Source organism: Procambarus clarkii, chromosome 3 (assembly GCF_040958095.1).
Source record: "Procambarus clarkii isolate CNS0578487 chromosome 3, FALCON_Pclarkii_2.0, whole genome shotgun sequence".
In the NCBI taxonomy this organism is placed as follows: Eukaryota; Metazoa; Arthropoda; class Malacostraca; order Decapoda; family Cambaridae; genus Procambarus; species Procambarus clarkii.
The window spans coordinates 18,010,884-18,028,828 of NC_091152.1; the positions used below are offsets into that span (position 1 = coordinate 18,010,884).

At 55.2% G+C, this 17,945-nt stretch overlaps 1 protein-coding gene across 2 annotated transcripts in view; it reads right to left on the reverse strand.

Moving 5' to 3' along the window:
• Positions 1-17,945, reverse strand: part of LOC123760858 (phenoloxidase-activating factor 3) — a 67,720-nt gene that overhangs the window by 32,983 nt on the left and 16,792 nt on the right. For both annotated transcript variants that reach the window (XM_069329637.1, XM_069329630.1), the window contains one exon: positions 525-608. In XM_069329637.1, the coding sequence (XP_069185738.1) occupies positions 525-600 (76 nt within the window). In that variant the 5' untranslated portion in view covers positions 601-608. The remainder of the gene's footprint in view (positions 1-524; positions 609-17,945) is intronic.

Consider the following 17,945-nt stretch of genomic DNA (forward strand, 5'->3'; position numbering starts at 1 on the left):
TACATTTGCTCGTGTTGAATTCCAGTAGCCATTTCTCTGACCATCTCTGCAACCTGTTCAGGTCCTCTTGGAGGATCCTGCAATCCTCATCTGTCACAACTCTTCTCATCAACTTTGCGTCATCCGCAAACATCGACATGTAGGACTCTACGCCTGTAAACATGTCGTTAACATATACAAGAAATAGAATTGGTCCCAGCACCGATCCTTGTGGTACTCCACTTGTTACTGTTCGCCAGTCCGACTTCTCACCCTTATGTGTGTGTGTGTGTGTGTGTGTGTGTGTGTGTGTGTGTGTGTGTGTGTGTGTGTGTGTGTGTGTGTGTGTGTGTGTGTGTGTGTGTGTGTGTGAGTGAATGTGTAGAATGTGAATGTGTGTGAATGAGCAAGCACGTTGTTGTTGTTATAGACTCAGCTCATCGGAACATAAGTTCCAAGTATCATGGTCTATGGTGAGCCCGTAGAGCGTGCAGGCTTGAGAAAGATAGTAAGAGAGCATGAAGATAGTGTTGACCATCACTTACTGGCTCCTTGCTGTGCGTCACAACCCACCGTCACCATCGCTGTCACCATCATCATCATCGCCGTGAACCGACCCATTATCACACCTGCGGATCAAAAATCAAAATATCACCATTAGTCATCACTAATATATATATATATATATATATATATATATATATATATATATATATATATATATATATATATATATATATATATATATATATCAAGAAAACCAAGAAAACGGCCAACCTACTCATGAGAAACTCTCCAGACACAAAGCAGAACGCTTTGAAAGAGACCAATGTCGTCTATGCCTTCAAATGCCCACTTGGGGACTGTAAGCCTCAAAGAACTCAGTATATAGGCAAGACAACAACATCTCTTTCCAGGCGATTAACGATGCATAAGCAACAGGGCTCCATTAAGGAACATATAATCTCTTCCCACAACCAAACCATCGCCAGAGAAGTCTTAACAAACAACACAGAAATCATCGATAGATACAGCGATAGCAGGCGGCTTGATATTTGCAAGGTACTACACATTAAGAAGTCGACACCAGCAATCAACAGCCAATTAATGCACAACTATATTCTACCCACTTCAAGACTCCACACCAATATAGAAGCATCAAGAAATATGGGCCAATAGGCCCTTTGCATTTACTTCCATTCTTCCCCTTTAACTTTACCCAATATTACCTAATATTTCGTGTTCTATCTTGTGTTGAAAGTTTGTTTTCACCTCATCCAAAACTGTTGTAACATATCACCTCACCCAAATGCAGGTATATAAAATGAAAAGCCGTTTGAATTATAGCATAATAAGAAATCTGTTCTAGTGTTTGCAGGTTATAGTTGTGTGTTTAAACTAAAGTCTTTGAAAATGTAATAAGTTATTACGAAACGCATTCAAGTGTCGCGTCAGACTAGAAATAAAAATGAATTTTGGAGAACTGATTTTTCAATTACCATCGACAGTGAAAAGAACCATAAGAAATATTGAGAAAATTCGTGTTAGAATTATTAATCTTACTTTTTCGGTCATATTTAATAGTATATATATATATATATATATATATATATATATATATATATATATATATATATATATATATATATATATATATATATATATATATATATATATATGAATAGTCTTGGATAAATAGTCTCACGACTACCAAGGTTTCTGTAGAGTCGTTTTGGTCTAGTGGCTAAGGTACCAGGTACGCCAAGGTGCAAAGCGCTCCTAGCTATCTGGATTCGAATCCTTCTGGGGTGTTGAGTTTTCAGTTGCATATTGTCTTAGGGACTACTCACTATACACTTACTTTACACCTCTCTATACACTGTAGAGGTTCGCTATACACTTACTATACACCTGCTTGCTTGATACCTGGTTGATGGGGTTCTGGGAGTTCTTCTACTCCCCAAGCCCGGCCCGAGGCCAGGCTTGACTTGTGAGAGTTTGGTCCACCAGGCTGTTGCTTGGAGCGGCCCGCAGGCCCACATATACCTGGTTGATGGGGTTCTGGGAGTTCTTCTACTGCCCAAGCCCGGCCCGAGGCCAGGCTTGACTTGTGAGAGTTTGGTCCACCAGGCTGTTGCTGGGAGCGGCCCGCAGGCCCACATATACCTGGTTGATGGGGTTCTGGGAGTTCTTCTACTCCCCAAGCCCGGCCCGAGGCCAGGCTTGACTTGTGAGAGTTTGGTCCACCAGGCTGTTGCTTGGAGCGGCCCGCAGGCCCACATATACCTGGTTGATGGGGTTCTGGGAGTTCTTCTACTCCCCAAGCCCGGCCCGAGGCCAGGCTTGACTTGTGAGAGTTTGGTCCACCAGGCTGTTGCTTGGAGCGGCCCGCAGGCCCACATATACCTGGTTGATGGGGTTCTGGGAGTTCTTCTACTCCCCAAGCCCGGCCCGAGGCCAGGCTTGACTTGTGAGAGTTTGGTCCACCAGGCTGTTGCTGGGAGCGGCCCGCAGGCCCACATATACCTGGTTGATGGGGTTCTGGGAGTTCTTCTACTCCCCAAGCCCGGCCCGAGGCCAGGCTTGACTTGTGAGAGTTTGGTCCACCAGGCTGTTGCTTGGAGCGGCCCGCAGGCCCACATATACCTGGTTGATGGGGTTCTGGGAGTTCTTCTACTCCCCAAGCCCGGCCCGAGGCCAGGCTTGACTTGTGAGAGTTTGGTCCACCAGGCTGTTGCTTGGAGCGGCCCGCAGGCCCACATATACCTGGTTGATGGGGTTCTGGGAGTTCTTCTACTCCCCAAGCCCGGCCCGAGGCCAGGCTTGACTTGTGAGAGTTTGGTCCACCAGGCTGTTGCTGGGAGCGGCCCGCAGGCCCACATATACCTGGTTGATGGGGTTCTGGGAGTTCTTCTACTCCCCAAGCCCGGCCCGAGGCCAGGCTTGACTTGTGAGAGTTTGGTCCACCAGGCTGTTGCTTGGAGCGGCCCGCAGGCCCACATATACCTGGTTGATGGGGTTCTGGGAGTTCTTCTACTCCCCAAGCCCGGCCCGAGGCCAGGCTTGACTTGTGAGAGTTTGGTCCACCAGGCTGTTGCTGGGAGCGGCCCGCAGGCCCACATATACCTGGTTGATGGGGTTCTGGGAGTTCTTCTACTCCCCAAGCCCGGCCCGAGGCCAGGCTTGACTTGTGAGAGTTTGGTCCACCAGGCTGTTGCTTGGAGCGGCCCGCAGGCCCACATACCCACCACAGCCTGGTTGGTCCGGCACTCCTTGAAGAAAACAATCTAGTTTCCTCTTGAAGATGTCCACGGTTGTTGCGGCAATATTTCTTATGCTCGCTGGGAGGACGTTGAACAACCGCGGACCTCTGATGTTTATACAGTGTTCTCTGATTGTGCCTATGGCACCTCTGCTCTTCACTGGTTCTATTCTGCATTTTCTTCCATATCGTTCACTCCAGTACGTTGTTATTTTACTGTGTAGATTTGGAACCTGTCCCTCCAGTATTTTCCATGTGTATATTATTTGGTATCTCTCTCGTCTCCTTTCTAGTGAGTACATTTGGAGAGCTTTGAGACGTTCCCAATAATTTAGGTGCTTTATCTCGTCTATGCGTGCCGTATATGTTCTCTGTATTCCCTCTATTTCAGCAATCTCTCCTGCTCTGAAGGGGGAAGTGAGTACTGAGCAGTACTCAAGACGGGACAACACAAGTGACTTGAAGAGTACAACCATTGTGATGGGATCCCTGGATTTGAAAGTTCTCGTAATCCATCCGATCATTTTTCTGGCTGACGCAATATTTGCTTGGTTATGCTCCCTAAACGTTAGGTCGTCAGACATCATTATTCCCAAATCCTTGACATGCTGTTTTCCTACTATGGGCAGATTCGATTGTGTTTTGTACCCTGTATTATGTTTCAGGTCCTCATTTTTGCCGTACCTGAGTACCTGGAATTTATCACCGTTAAACATCATGTTATTTTCTGCTGCCCAATCGAAAACTTTGTTAATTTCTGTTTGTAGTTTATCAATGTCTTCAGCAGAGGTAATTTTCATGCTGAATTTTGTATCATCTGCAAAGGATTACACGAAGCTGTGACTTGTGTTTTTGTCTATATCTGATATGAGAATAAGGAACAGCAGTGGTGCAAGGACTGTACCTTGAGGTACAGAGCTTTTAACTGCGCTCGGACTCTATTTTACTTGATTTACCAGAAAAATATCTTAAATTAACCTTTTGGTTGTTGTCACCTTTACTTAAACAATAATGCCCTACATATAATCAACCTATATGTGCCACAGAGTAAACTTGACCTTCATACTCTCCCTGAACTTGTCAATGAAGAACCTACCCTGCTGGTCGATGATCTTAAGTTCTCACTACAATGCTGTACTCTAAGTTTCCCTGTGTCCCCCCCATTCCATTCTGAGTTTAAAGATGTTCTCTGATTCTCAGTAACTAAATGAAAGAGTTGTTATAAATTATTCCAAGAATTCATTTTTAAATATTGCCTACGTCACTCGAGTAATTATTATTGGACTCAAGTCTTCCCTGAGAGGCCAATAATTTCAGTCACACCCTGTAAATATTATTAACCATTCAGGATAGCAACAGACTGGCTTTCCCAGTTTCAACAATTCAGTTAACATAGAGCTGGTGAGAACATTTTGGGGTCAAAGTGGGCTTCGTAAGCTGTGTTAAGCTGGGGACATTAATGGGGTTATACCCGTGTGTTATAATATAGTTAGTGTATAGCGAGCCTCTAGAGTGTATAGGGGGGTGTGGAGGGAGTGTATAGTGCCTCTACAGTGTATAGGGGGGGTGTAGAGGGAGTGTAGCGAGCCTCTACAGAGTATAGGGGGGTGTGGAGGGAGTGTATAGTGCCTCTACAGTGTATAGGGGGGGTGTAGAGGGAGTGTAGCGAGCCTCTACAGAGTATAGGGGGGTGTGGAGGGAGTGTATAGTGCCTCTACAGTGTATAGGGGGGGTGTAGAGGGAGTGTAGCGAGCCTCTACAGAGTATAGGGGGGTGTGGAGGGAGTGTAGCGAGCCTCTACAGTGTATAGGGGGGTGTGTAGAGTGTATAGCGAGCCTCTACAGAGTATAGCTGGGTGTGGAGGGAGTGTATAGTGCCTCTACAGTGTATAGGGGGGGTGTAGAGGGAGTGTAGCGAGCCTCTACAGTGTATAGGGGGGGTGTGTAGAGTGTATAGCGAGCCTCTACAGTGTATAGGGGGGTGTGTAGAGTGTATAGCGAGCCTCTACAGTGTATAGGGGGGGTGTAGAGTGTATAGCGAGCCTCTACAGTGTATAGGGGGGTGTGTAGAGTGTATAGCGAGCCTCTACAGTGTATAGGGGGGTGTGTAGAGTGTATAGCGAGCCTCTACAGTGTATAGGGGGGGTGTAGAGGGAGTGTAGCGAGCCTCTACAGAGTATAGGGGGGTGTAGAGGGAGTGTATAGTGCCTCTACAGTGTATAGGGGGGGTGTAGAGGGAGTGTATAGTGCCTCCACAGTGTATAGGGGGGTGTAGAGGGAGTGTAGCTAGCCTCTACAGTGTATAGGGGGGGTGTAGAGGGAGTGTATAGTGCCTCTACAGTGTATAGGGGGGTGTAGAGGGAGTGTATAGTGCCTCCACAGTGTATAGGGGGTGTAGAGGGAGTGTAGCTAGCCTCTACAGTGTATAGGGGGGTGTAGAGGGAGTGTATAGTGCCTCTACAGTGTATAGGGGGTGTAGAGGGAGTGTATAGTGCCTCTACAGTGTATAGGGGGGTGTAGAGGGAGTGTATAGTGCCTCCACAGTGTATAGGGGGGTGTAGAGGGAGTGTAGCTAGCCTCTACAGTGTATAGGGGGGGTGTAGAGGGAGTGTATAGTGCCTCTACAGTGTATAGGGGGGTGTAGAGGGAGTGTAGCTAGCCTCTACAGTGTATAGGGGGTGTAGAGTGTATAGCGAGCCTCTACAGTGTATAGGGGGGTGTAGAGTGTATAGCGAGCCTCTAGAGTGTATAGGGGGGTGTAGAGGGAGTGTAGCGAGCCTCTAGAGTGTATAGTGGGGTGTAGAGGGAGTGTAGCGAGCCTCTAGAGTGTATAGGGGGTGTAGAGGGAGTGTAGCGAGCCTCTAGAGTGTATAGGGGGGTGTAGAGGGAGTGTAGCGAGCCTCTAGAGTGTATAGGGGGGTGTAGAGGGAGTGTAGCGAGCCTCTAGAGTGTATAGTGGGGTGTAGAGGGAGTGTAGCGAGCCTCTAGAGTGTATAGGGGGTGTAGAGGGAGTGTAGCGAGCGTCTAGAGTGTATAGGGGGGTGTAGAGGGAGTGTAGCGAGCCTCTAGAGTGTATAGGGGGGTGTAGAGGGAGTGTAGCGAGCCTCTAGATTGTATAGGGAGGGTAGCGAGCCTCTAGAGTGTATAGGGGGTGTAGAGGGAGTGTAGCGAGCCTCTAGAGTGTATAGGGGGGTGTAGAGGGAGTGTATAGTGCCTCTACAGTGTATAGGGGGGTGTTGAGGGAGTGTAGCGAGCCTCTAGAGTGTATAGGGGGGTGTAGAGGGAGTGTATAGTGCCTCTACAGTGTATAGGGGGGTGTAGAGGGAGTGTATAGTGCCTCTACAGTGTATAGGGGGGTGTAGAGGGAGTGTATAGTGCCTCTACAGTGTATAGGGGGGTGTAGAGGGAGTGTAGCGAGCCTCTATCCTGGAGAGTGTTGCCAGCGGCAGGCCCATGTTATCTCTAGTGTCGGCTGGGCCTTCCCCACCAGGTGGTGGTGTCTCTGCTCCTCTCACACTGCTTCTCTCACACTGCTCCTCTCACACTGCTCCTCTCACACTGCTTCTCTCACACTGCTCCTCTCACACTGCTCCTCTCACACTGCTCCTCTCACACTGCTCCTCTCATACTGCTCCTCTCACACTGCTCCTCTCACACTGCTCCTCTCACACTGCTCCTCTCACACTGCTCCTCTCACACTGCTCTTATCACACTGCTCCTCTCACACTGCTCTTCTCACACTGCTCTTCTCACACTGCTCCTCTCACACTGCTCCTCTCACACTGCTCTTCTCACACTGCTAATCTCACACTGCTCCTCTCACACTGCTCCTCTCACACTGCTCTTCTCACACTGCTAATCTCACACTGCTCCTCTCACACTGCTCTTCTCACACTGCTCTTCTCACACTGCTCCTCTCACACTGCTCCTCTCACACTACTCCTCTCACACTGCCCCTCTCACACTGCTCCTCTCACACTGCTCCTCTCACACTGCTCCTCTCACACTGCTCCTCTCACACTGCTCCTCTCACACTGCTCCTCTCACACTGCTCCTCTCACACTGCTCCTCTCACACTGCTCCTCTCACACTGCTCCTCTCACACTGCTCCTCTCACACTGCTCCTCTCACACTGCTCCTCTCACACTGCTCCTCTCACACTGCTCCTCTCACACTGCTCCTCTCACACTGCTCCTCTCACACTGCTCCTCTCACACTGCTCCTCTCACACTGCTCCTCCTCCCAGTCATTAATCTATATCATAATATCTGGTTGTCTTAGTCCCATCTGTCCATCTATCCATCTCTCTATTCATCCATTTATCTATCGATCCAGATATTCCTCCACTTATCTATTCATCTGTCTTTCCATCCCCCCCTACTCATCTATCTACCCATCTATCCACCTATCCATCCATTTATCCGTCCATTTTTTTCTTTTTCCAACCGTCCCCAAAAAATAGTTTTGTGTTTCTGTGTGTGTTTATCTGTGTGTCAGTCTGTCATTGTCTGTGTCACAGCCGTGTGGATGATCGCCAGCTGCAAGAGCTTAGTGGAGTGAAACATTCGACATACAAGCCGGTCGGCCGAGCGGACAGCACGCTGGACTTGTGATCCTGTGGTCCTGGGTTCGATCCCAGGCGCCGGCGAGAAACAATGGGCAGAGTTTATTTCACCCTATGCCCCCCTGTTACCTAGCAGTACAATAGGTACCTGGGTGTTAGTCAGCTGTCACGGGCTGCTTCCTTCCTGGGGGTGGAGGCCTGGTCGAGGACCGGGCCGCGGGGACACTAAAGCCCCGAAATCATCTCAAGATAACCAACCTCATTCGACATATAATAGTCACCCCATAGAGAGGGACGGGGCTTGAGAAACCCCACTGTCCAGCCACTTGTGGTGGACGGTAGAGCAATGGTCTCACTGCATGCTGGTCGGCGTTCAATCCCCGACCATCCGTGAATGGTTGGGCACCATTCCATCCTTTCTTTCCCGTCCAGTCCCAAATCCTTATACCTGATCCCTTCCCAGTGTTATATAGTCGTAATGGTCAAATCAACTATAAAATAATGATAAAGAATCAGTAACTAAGTCCAGGGAGAACATCAGAGTCCGGAGAAGTGATGACGCCACAGCCTTCGTCCTCATCCCGACTGATGAATGTGTCACCCTACTCAACGTCTTCCTCCAAGACGAGACCAACTGCAAGACGATAGCTAGGAACCCAACTCAACATATTAATGAGAAAGTCAACTGTATAATTGATGATGCGTAGACAGACAGCATCCACCTGCACAACGTCCAGAGTGACTCCGGCTCTGGGTACACCCACAGACCTGGTGACCCTCTACCACCCATCCTCAGCCAGGTCCCTACACCCACAAGTCTGGTGACCCAATACCACCCATCCTCAGCCAGGTCCCTACACCCACAAGCCTGGTGACCCACTACCACCCATCCTCAGCCAGGTCCCTACACCCACAAGTCTGGTGACCCAATACCACCCATCCTCAGCCAGGTCCCTACACCCACAAGTCTGGTGACCCAATACCACCCATCCTCAGCCAGGTCCCTACACCCACAAGCCTGGTGACCCACTACCACCCATCCTCAGCCAGGTCCCTACACCCACAAGTCTGGTGACCCACTACCACCCATCCTCAGCCAGGTCCCTACACCCACAAGTCTGGTGACCCACTACCACCCATCCTCAGCCAGGTCCCTACACCCACAAGTCTGGTGACCCAATACCACCCATCCTCAGCCAGGTCCCTACACCCACAAGCCTGGTGACCCACTACCACCCATCCTCAGCCAGGTCCCTACACCCACAAGTCTGGTGACCCACTACCACCCATCCTCAGCCAGGTCCCTACACCCACAAGCCTGGTGACCCACTGCCACCCATCCTCAGCCAGGTCCCTACACCCACAAGTCTGGTGACCCACTACCACCCATCCTCAGCCAGGTCCCTACACCCACAGGCCTGGTGACCCACTACCACCCATCCTCAGCCAGGTCCCTACACCCACAGGCCTGGTGACCCACTACCACCCACCCTCAGCCAGGTCCCTACACCTACAAGTCTGGTGACCCACTACCACCCATCCTCAGCCAGGTCCCTACACCCACAAGTCTGGTGACCCAATACCACCCATCCTCAGCCAGGTCCCTACACCCACAAGCCTGGTGACCCACTACCACCCATCCTCAGCCAGGTCCCTACACCCACAAGTCTGGTGACCCAATACCACCCATCCTCAGCCAGGTCCCTACACCCACAAGCCTGGTGACCCACTACCACCCATCCTCAGCCAGGTCCCTACACCCACGTAGAGTCCAGCTAAACCACTCAACACTACTGACTCCAGTAGAGTAATATTTCCCATATTACTACAGTTTTAAGTCAGTCGGTTCTTCCTTAGACATAGTGAAGACCACTCCGCCAGAAGGGATCACAGCATGTCGAGGCGTGGGATCCCCCATGTACGACCGTCCTTCACTACACCACCAACTTAATGTTAGCCAGAATCAACCATGACAATACTACTCTAAAAGCGAGATATTCCAGAGACTTCCCTCAGTAATCTTCTAGAGACTTGCACCAGGCAAGTGATTATTGTGCAGCCATCGGGAGGATAAACCCTTCACACAAGCTGCACCTACTCTCAAGAAGAAGAGAAGTAATTATCAAAAGAGGGCACCAAGCCGGGGAGACTATGTAACGCCATCAACGTTGTCGGATATCTATACGACGGCACCAAAGCTGCCAATACGAGGACAAAAGCGCATAAGGTGAACGATATCAAAAGTATCCGATTCACCAAGAATTCTATCGAGGGACAAGTGACCGCGAGGGAGGGTCGGGAAGCAAGACACACGCTCGTCCTGGAAGTCAGGACATTCAACAAGGATATGCACGACCGTAAGAGGGACAATTAAGTTTGAACAATAAGGAGCAGGGCGGCGCTCCATGAAGTGCCCATGAGTTGAGCGTCTATGACCAATATGTAACCTTGCCAGAGCCGTTTCCCACCGCCGGTTACGGTGGCAGGAGGAAGGCCATGGGGACACACTACTCTTAAGAGCACGCAGCTTGTTACCAGTAACAGAAGACCAACGGCCCCACCAACAGGGCCCGTGTTGAGGAATGAATGACTGGGGAGAACTCGGAACAAGGAACACCATTACGGGAGATGGGACAAGTGCGCATAACCTCCTTAGTGGCAGCGACCGCACGCTATTTAAGGACACACCAATATGGCTGCGAACCCAGGAAACCTCTACTGTCTTAACTCTGCTGGAGATAAGAAACAGCCAATGTTGACTTTCAACTGCCACCGGATGGACTGGATTGTAAGACTCGAGCCATGAGGACACTGCCAGAGTCAACGACAACAACAAAGGAAGATAGGCAGCGAGAAAGTAGTTGACAAAGACCATACAAAATAGCATCAAGTTCTTGTGTGAAGATGCCAGTCTCCGGAGGCAGACGACCCACACAGGTGTGGTCAGGACACACGACGGAGGCTGACGACCCACACAGGTGTGGTCAGGACACACGACGGAGGCTGCAGACTCGGACGCGTCCGTGACGACGGCGACGGAACGGGAGTGGAGGGAAATATCAGGGGGAAAGCGCCAAGCCATTACGACTATATAGCACTTGGAACAGGTCAAGATAAGGATTTGGGATGGGACGGGGCCAAGGAATAGTATCCAAACACTTGGACAGTCGGGGATTGAACGCCGACCTGCATGAAGTGAGACTGACGCTCTGCCGTGTGTTCCACCACCACCACCACCAGGGGGTGCCAGGGACCAGGTGTGTGCTCCACCACCACCACCACCAGGGGGTGCCAGGGACCAGGTGTGTGCTCCATCACCACCACCACCACCACCACCACCAGCGGGTGCCAGGGACCAGGTGTGTGCTCCACCACCACCACCACCAGGGGGTGCCAGGGACCAGGTGTGTGCTCCACCACCACCACCACCACCACCAGGGGGTGCCAGGGACCAGGTGTGTGCTCCACCACCACCACCACCAGGGGGTGCCAGGGACCAGGTGTGTGCTCCACCACCACCACCACCACCAGCGGGTGCCAGGGACCAGGTGTGTGCTCCACCACCACCACCACCACCAGGGGGTGCCAGGGACCAGGTGTGTGCTCCACCACCACCACCACCACCAGCGGGTGCCAGGGACCAGGTGTGTGCTCCACCACCACCACCACCACCAGAGGGTGCCAGGGACCAGGTGTGTGCTCCACCACCACCACCACCACCAGCGGGTGCCAGGGACCAGGTGTGTGCTCCACCACCACCACCACCACCAGCGGGTGCCAGGGACCAGGTGTGTGCTCCACCACCACCACCAGGGGGTGCCAGGGACCAGGTGTGTGCTCCACCACCACCAGAGGGTGCCAGGGACCAGGTGTGTGCTCCACCACCACCACCACCACCAGCGGGTGCCAGGGACCAGGTGTGTGCTCCACCACCACCACCACCACCAGGGGGTGCCAGGGACCAGGTGTGTGCTCCACCACCACCACCACCACCAGGGGGTGCCAGGGACCAGGTGTGTGCTCCACCACCACCACCAGCGGGTGCCAGGGACCAGGTGTGTGCTCCACCACCACCACCAGGGGGTGCCAGGGACCAGGGGGTGCCAGGGACCAGGGGGTGTCAGGGACCAGGGGGTGCCAGGGACCAGGGGGTGCCAGGGACCAGGGAGTGCCAGGGACCAGGGGGTGCCAGGGACCAGGGAGTGCCAGGGACCAGGGGGTGTCAGGGACCAGGGGGTGCCAGGGACCAGGGGGTGCCAGGGACCAGGGGGTGCCAGGGACCAGGGGGTGTCAGGGACCAGGGGGTGCCAGGGACCAGGGGGTGCCAGGGACCAGGGAGTGCCAGGGACCAGGGGTGCCAGGGACCAGGGGGTGCCAGGGACCAGGGAGTGCCAGGGACCAGGGGGTGCCAGGGACCAGGGGGTGCCAGGGACCAAGGAGTGCCAGAGACCAGGGAGTGCCAGGAACCAGGGGGTGCCAGGGACCAGGGGGTGCCAGGGACCAGGGGGTGCCAGGGACCAGGGGGTGCCAGGGACCAGGGGGTGCCAGGGACCAGGGAGTGCCAGGGACCAGGGAGTGCCAGGGACCAGGGAGTGCCAGGGACCAGGGGGTGCCAGGGACCAGGGGGTGCCAGGGACCAGGGGGTGCCAGGGACCAGGGAGTGCCAGGGACCAGGGAGTGCCAGGGACCAGGGGGTGCCAGGGACCAGGGGGTGCCAGGGACCAGGGAGTGCCAGGGACCAGGGAGTGCCAGGGACCAGGAAGTGCCAGGGACCAGGGGGTGCCAGGGACCAGGGGGTGTCAGTCTTCAGGATAACGAGAGATGCGCATCAACAAGGCGTGTGCTGGCGCAGGCTCTCAGGGACCAGAACAGGAAACCTGGAAAACCCCAGACAGGCGCCTCGACCCCCCCCCCATCCCCCTCACCCACCACCACCACCCCATCCCCCTCACCCACCACCACACTTCCCCATCTTCCCCCTCACCCACCACCACACTACCCCCTCACCCACCACCACATTACCCCCTCACCCACCACCACACTACCCCATCCCCCTCACCCACCACCACACCACCCCCTCACCCACCAACACACTACCCCATCCCCCTCACCCACCAACACACTACCCCATCCCCCTCACCCACCACCACACTACCCCCCCACCCACCACCACACTACCCCATCCCCCTCACCCACCACCACACTACCCCCTCACCACCAACACACTACCCCATCCCCCTCACCCACCAACACACTACCCCATCCCCCTCACCCACCACCACACTACCCCATCCCCCTCACCCACCACCACACTACCCCCTCACCCACCACCACACTACCCCCCCACCCACCACCACACTACCCCATCCCCCTCACCCACCACCACACTACCCCCCCCACCCACCACCACACTACCCCATCCCCCTCACCCACCACCACACTACCCCCTCACCCACCAACACACTACCCCATCCCCCTCACCCACCACCACACTACCCCATCCCCCTCACCCACCACCACACTACCCCCTCACCCACCAACACACTACCCCATCCCCCTCACCCACCACCACACTACCCCATCTTCCCCCTCACCCACCACCACACTACCCCCTCACCCACCACCACACTACCCCCTCACCCACCAACACACTACCCCATCCCCCTCACCCACCACCACACTACCCCCTCACCCACCACCACACTACCCCCACACCCACCAACACACTACCCCATCCCCCTCACCCACCACCACACTACCCCATCCCCCTCACCCACCACCACACTACCCCCTAAACCACCACCACACTACCCCATCCCCCTCACCCACCACCACACTACCCCCTCACCCACCACCACACTACCCCATCCCCCTCACCCACCACCACACTACCCCATCCCCCTCACCCACCAACACACTACCCCATCCCCCTCACCCACCACCACACTACCCCATCCCCCTCACCCACCACCACACTACCCCATCCCCCTCACCCACCACCACACTACCCCATCCCCCTCACTCACCACCACACTACCCCCTCACCCACCACCACACTACCCCATCCCCCTCACCCACCACCACACTACCCCATCCCCCTCACCCACCACCACACTACCCCACCCCCCTCACCCACCACCACACTACCCCATCCCCCTCACTCACCACCACACCACCCCATCCCCCTCACCCACCACCACACTACCCCATCCCCCTCACCCACCACCACACTACCCCATCCCCCTCACCCACCACCACACTACCCCCTCACCCACCACCACACTACCCCCACACCCACCACCACACTACCCCCTCACCCACCACCACACTACCCCCTCACCCACCACCACACTACCCCCTCACCCACCACCACACTACCCCCACACCCACCACCACACTACCCCCTCACCCACCACCACACTACCCCCTCACCCACCACCACACTACCCCCTCACCCACCACCACACTACCCCCTCACCCACCACCACACTACCCCATCCCCCTCACCCACCACCACACTACCCCATCCCCCTCACCCACCACCACACTTCCCCCCCCCTCACCCACCACCACACTACCCCATCCCCCTCACTCACCACCACACTACCCCATCCCCCTCACCCACCACCACACCACCCTATCCCCCTCACCCACCACCACACTTCCCCCCCCTCACCCACCACCACACTACCCCATCCTCCTCACCCACCACCACACTACCCCCTCACCACCAACACACTACCCCATCCCCCTCACCCACCAACACACTACCCCATCCCCCTCACCCACCACCACACTACCCCATCCCCCTCACCCACCACCACACTACCCCCTCACCCACCACCACACTACCCCCCCACCCACCACCACACTACCCCATCCCCCTCACCCACCACCACACTACCCCCCCCCCACCCACCACCACACTACCCCATCCCCCTCACCCACCACCACACTACCCCCTCACCCACCAACACACTACCCCATCCCCCTCACCCACCACCACACTACCCCATCCCCCTCACCCACCACCACACTACCCCCTCACCCACCAACACACTACCCCATCCCCCTCACCCACCACCACACTACCCCATCTTCCCCCTCACCCACCACCACACTACCCCCTCACCCACCACCACACTACCCCCTCACCCACCAACACACTACCCCATCCCCCTCACCCACCACCACACTACCCCCTCACCCACCACCACACTACCCCCACACCCACCAACACACTACCCCATCCCCCTCACCCACCACCACACTACCCCATCCCCCTCACCCACCACCACACTACCCCCTAAACCACCACCACACTACCCCATCCCCCTCACCCACCACCACACTACCCCCTCACCCACCACCACACTACCCCATCCCCCTCACCCACCACCACACTACCCCATCCCCCTCACCCACCAACACACTACCCCATCCCCCTCACCCACCACCACACTACCCCATCCCCCTCACCCACCACCACACTACCCCATCCCCCTCACCCACCACCACACTACCCCATCCCCCTCACTCACCACCACACTACCCCCTCACCCACCACCACACTACCCCATCCCCCTCACCCACCACCACACTACCCCATCCCCCTCACCCACCACCACACTACCCCATCCCCCTCACTCACCACCACACTACCCCATGCCCCTCACCCACCACCACACCACCCCATCCCCCTCACTCACCACCACACTACCCCATCCCCCTCACCCACCACCACACTACCCCATCCCCCTCACCCACCACCACACTACCCCCTCACCCACCACCACACTACCCCCACACCCACCACCACACTACCCCCTCACCCACCACCACACTACCCCCTCACCCACCACCACACTACCCCCTCACCCACCACCACACTACCCCCACACCCACCACCACACTACCCCCTCACCCACCACCACACTACCCCCTCACCCACCACCACACTACCCCCTCACCCACCACCACACTACCCCCTCACCCACCACCACACTACCCCCTCACCCACCACCACACTACCCCCTCACCCACCACCACACTACCCCCTCACCCACCACCACACTACCCCATCCCCCTCACTCACCACCACACTACCCCATCCCCCTCACCCACCACCACACCACCCTATCCCCCTCACCCACCACCACACTTCCCCCCCCTCACCCACCACCACACTACCCCATCCCCCTCACTCACCACCACACTACCCCATCCCCCTCACCCACCACCACACCACCCTATCCCCCTCACCCACCACCACACTTCCCCCCCCTCACCCACCACCACACTACCCCATCCCCCTCACTCACCACCACACTACCCCATACCCCTCACCCACCACCACACCACCCCATCCCCCTCACCCACCACTACACTACCCCACCCCCCCTCACCCACCACCACACCAACCCATCCCCCTCACCCACCACCACACTTCCCCCCCCTCACCCACCACCACACTACCCCATCCCTCTCACCCACCACCACACCACCCCACCCCCCTCACCCACCACCACACTACCCCATCCCCCTCACCCACCACCACACTACCCCATCCCCCTAACCCACCACCACACTACCCCATCCCCCTCACCCACCACCACACTACCCCATCCCCCTCACCCACCACTACACCACCCCACCCCCCTCACCCACCACCACACTATCCCACCCCCCTCACCCACCACCACACCAACCCATCCCCCTCACCCACCACCACACTTCCCCCCCCCCTCACCCACCACCACACTACCCCATCCCCCTCACCCACCACCACACTACCCCATCCCCCTCACCCACCACCACCACCCCATCCCCCCTCACCCACCACCACACTACCCCATCCCCCTCACCCACCACCACACTACCCCATCCCCCTCACCCACCACCACCTCCCCATCCCCCCTCACCCACCACCACCACCACCCCATCCCCCCCTCACCCACCACCACCACCCCATCCCCCCTCACCCACCACCACCACCACCCCACCCCCCCTCACCCACCACCACCACCACCCCACCCCCCCTCACCCACCACCACCACCACCCCACCCCCCCTCACCCACCACCACACTACCCCATCAGGTGGAAAGTAAATAATTATCAAAAGAAGGCACCAAGCCGGGAAGGCTCTGCTGTAGCACCATCAAACGTGCGGAATAATCAGAGGGCGCTAAATATCACCAAGGATGCCAATACGGGAACAGAATTGCATAAGGCAAAAGATATATAAAGTATCCGATTCACCAAGCATTGTATCGATGGACAGTCGGAAAGCAAGACACAAGCTCATCCTGGAAGTCCAGACATTCAACAAGAATGTGCACGACTGTAAGAGGAATAATGCAAATTGGACAATAAGGAGCAGGGCGGCGCTCCATTAAGTGACCATGAGTTAAACGTGTATGGCCAATATGTAACCTTGCCAGAGCCGTTTCCCAATGCAATTTACAGTAGTGGGAGGAAGGCTACAGGGACACACGGCCCTTAAGAGTATCAGTTTGTTACCAATAACAGAAGACCAACAACCCTGCCAACGGGGAAGGATGGAGAAATGAATAACTGGGTAAAAGTCAGAATACGGAATATATTTACGGGAGATGGGACAAGTGCGGACAGCTTCCTTAGCGGCAGCATCCACAAGCTCATTTAAAGAGACGCCAACATGGCTGGGAACCCAGCAAAACTCTACCAACTTAAATTTACTGGAGATAAGAAACAGCCAATGTTGAGTCTCAATGACCACTGGTTGGACAGGATTAAAGGACCCCAAAGCCATGAGGGCACTACGAGAGTCAACTACCACCACGAAGGAGGATTGACAATGAGAAAGCAGGAGACGAAGAGCATAGAGAATAGCATAAAGTTCTGCTGTGAAGATGCTAGTCTCCGGAGGGAGGCGACACATATAAGTGTGGTCAGGAAAAACAACAGAGTAGCCAACACCGTCAGCAGACTTAGACCCGTCGGTGAAGATGGAAATGGAGCGAGAGTGTGAGGAAAAGTGCTCAAGGGAAAGGCGTTTCAGGACCGTAGAAGGGGGTTAAAGCTTTAGTGATGCAGGTCAGGGAAGTACAAAATTTGGGAAGGGGGACCCTCCACGGGGGCAAGGATGGAACAATACGAGGA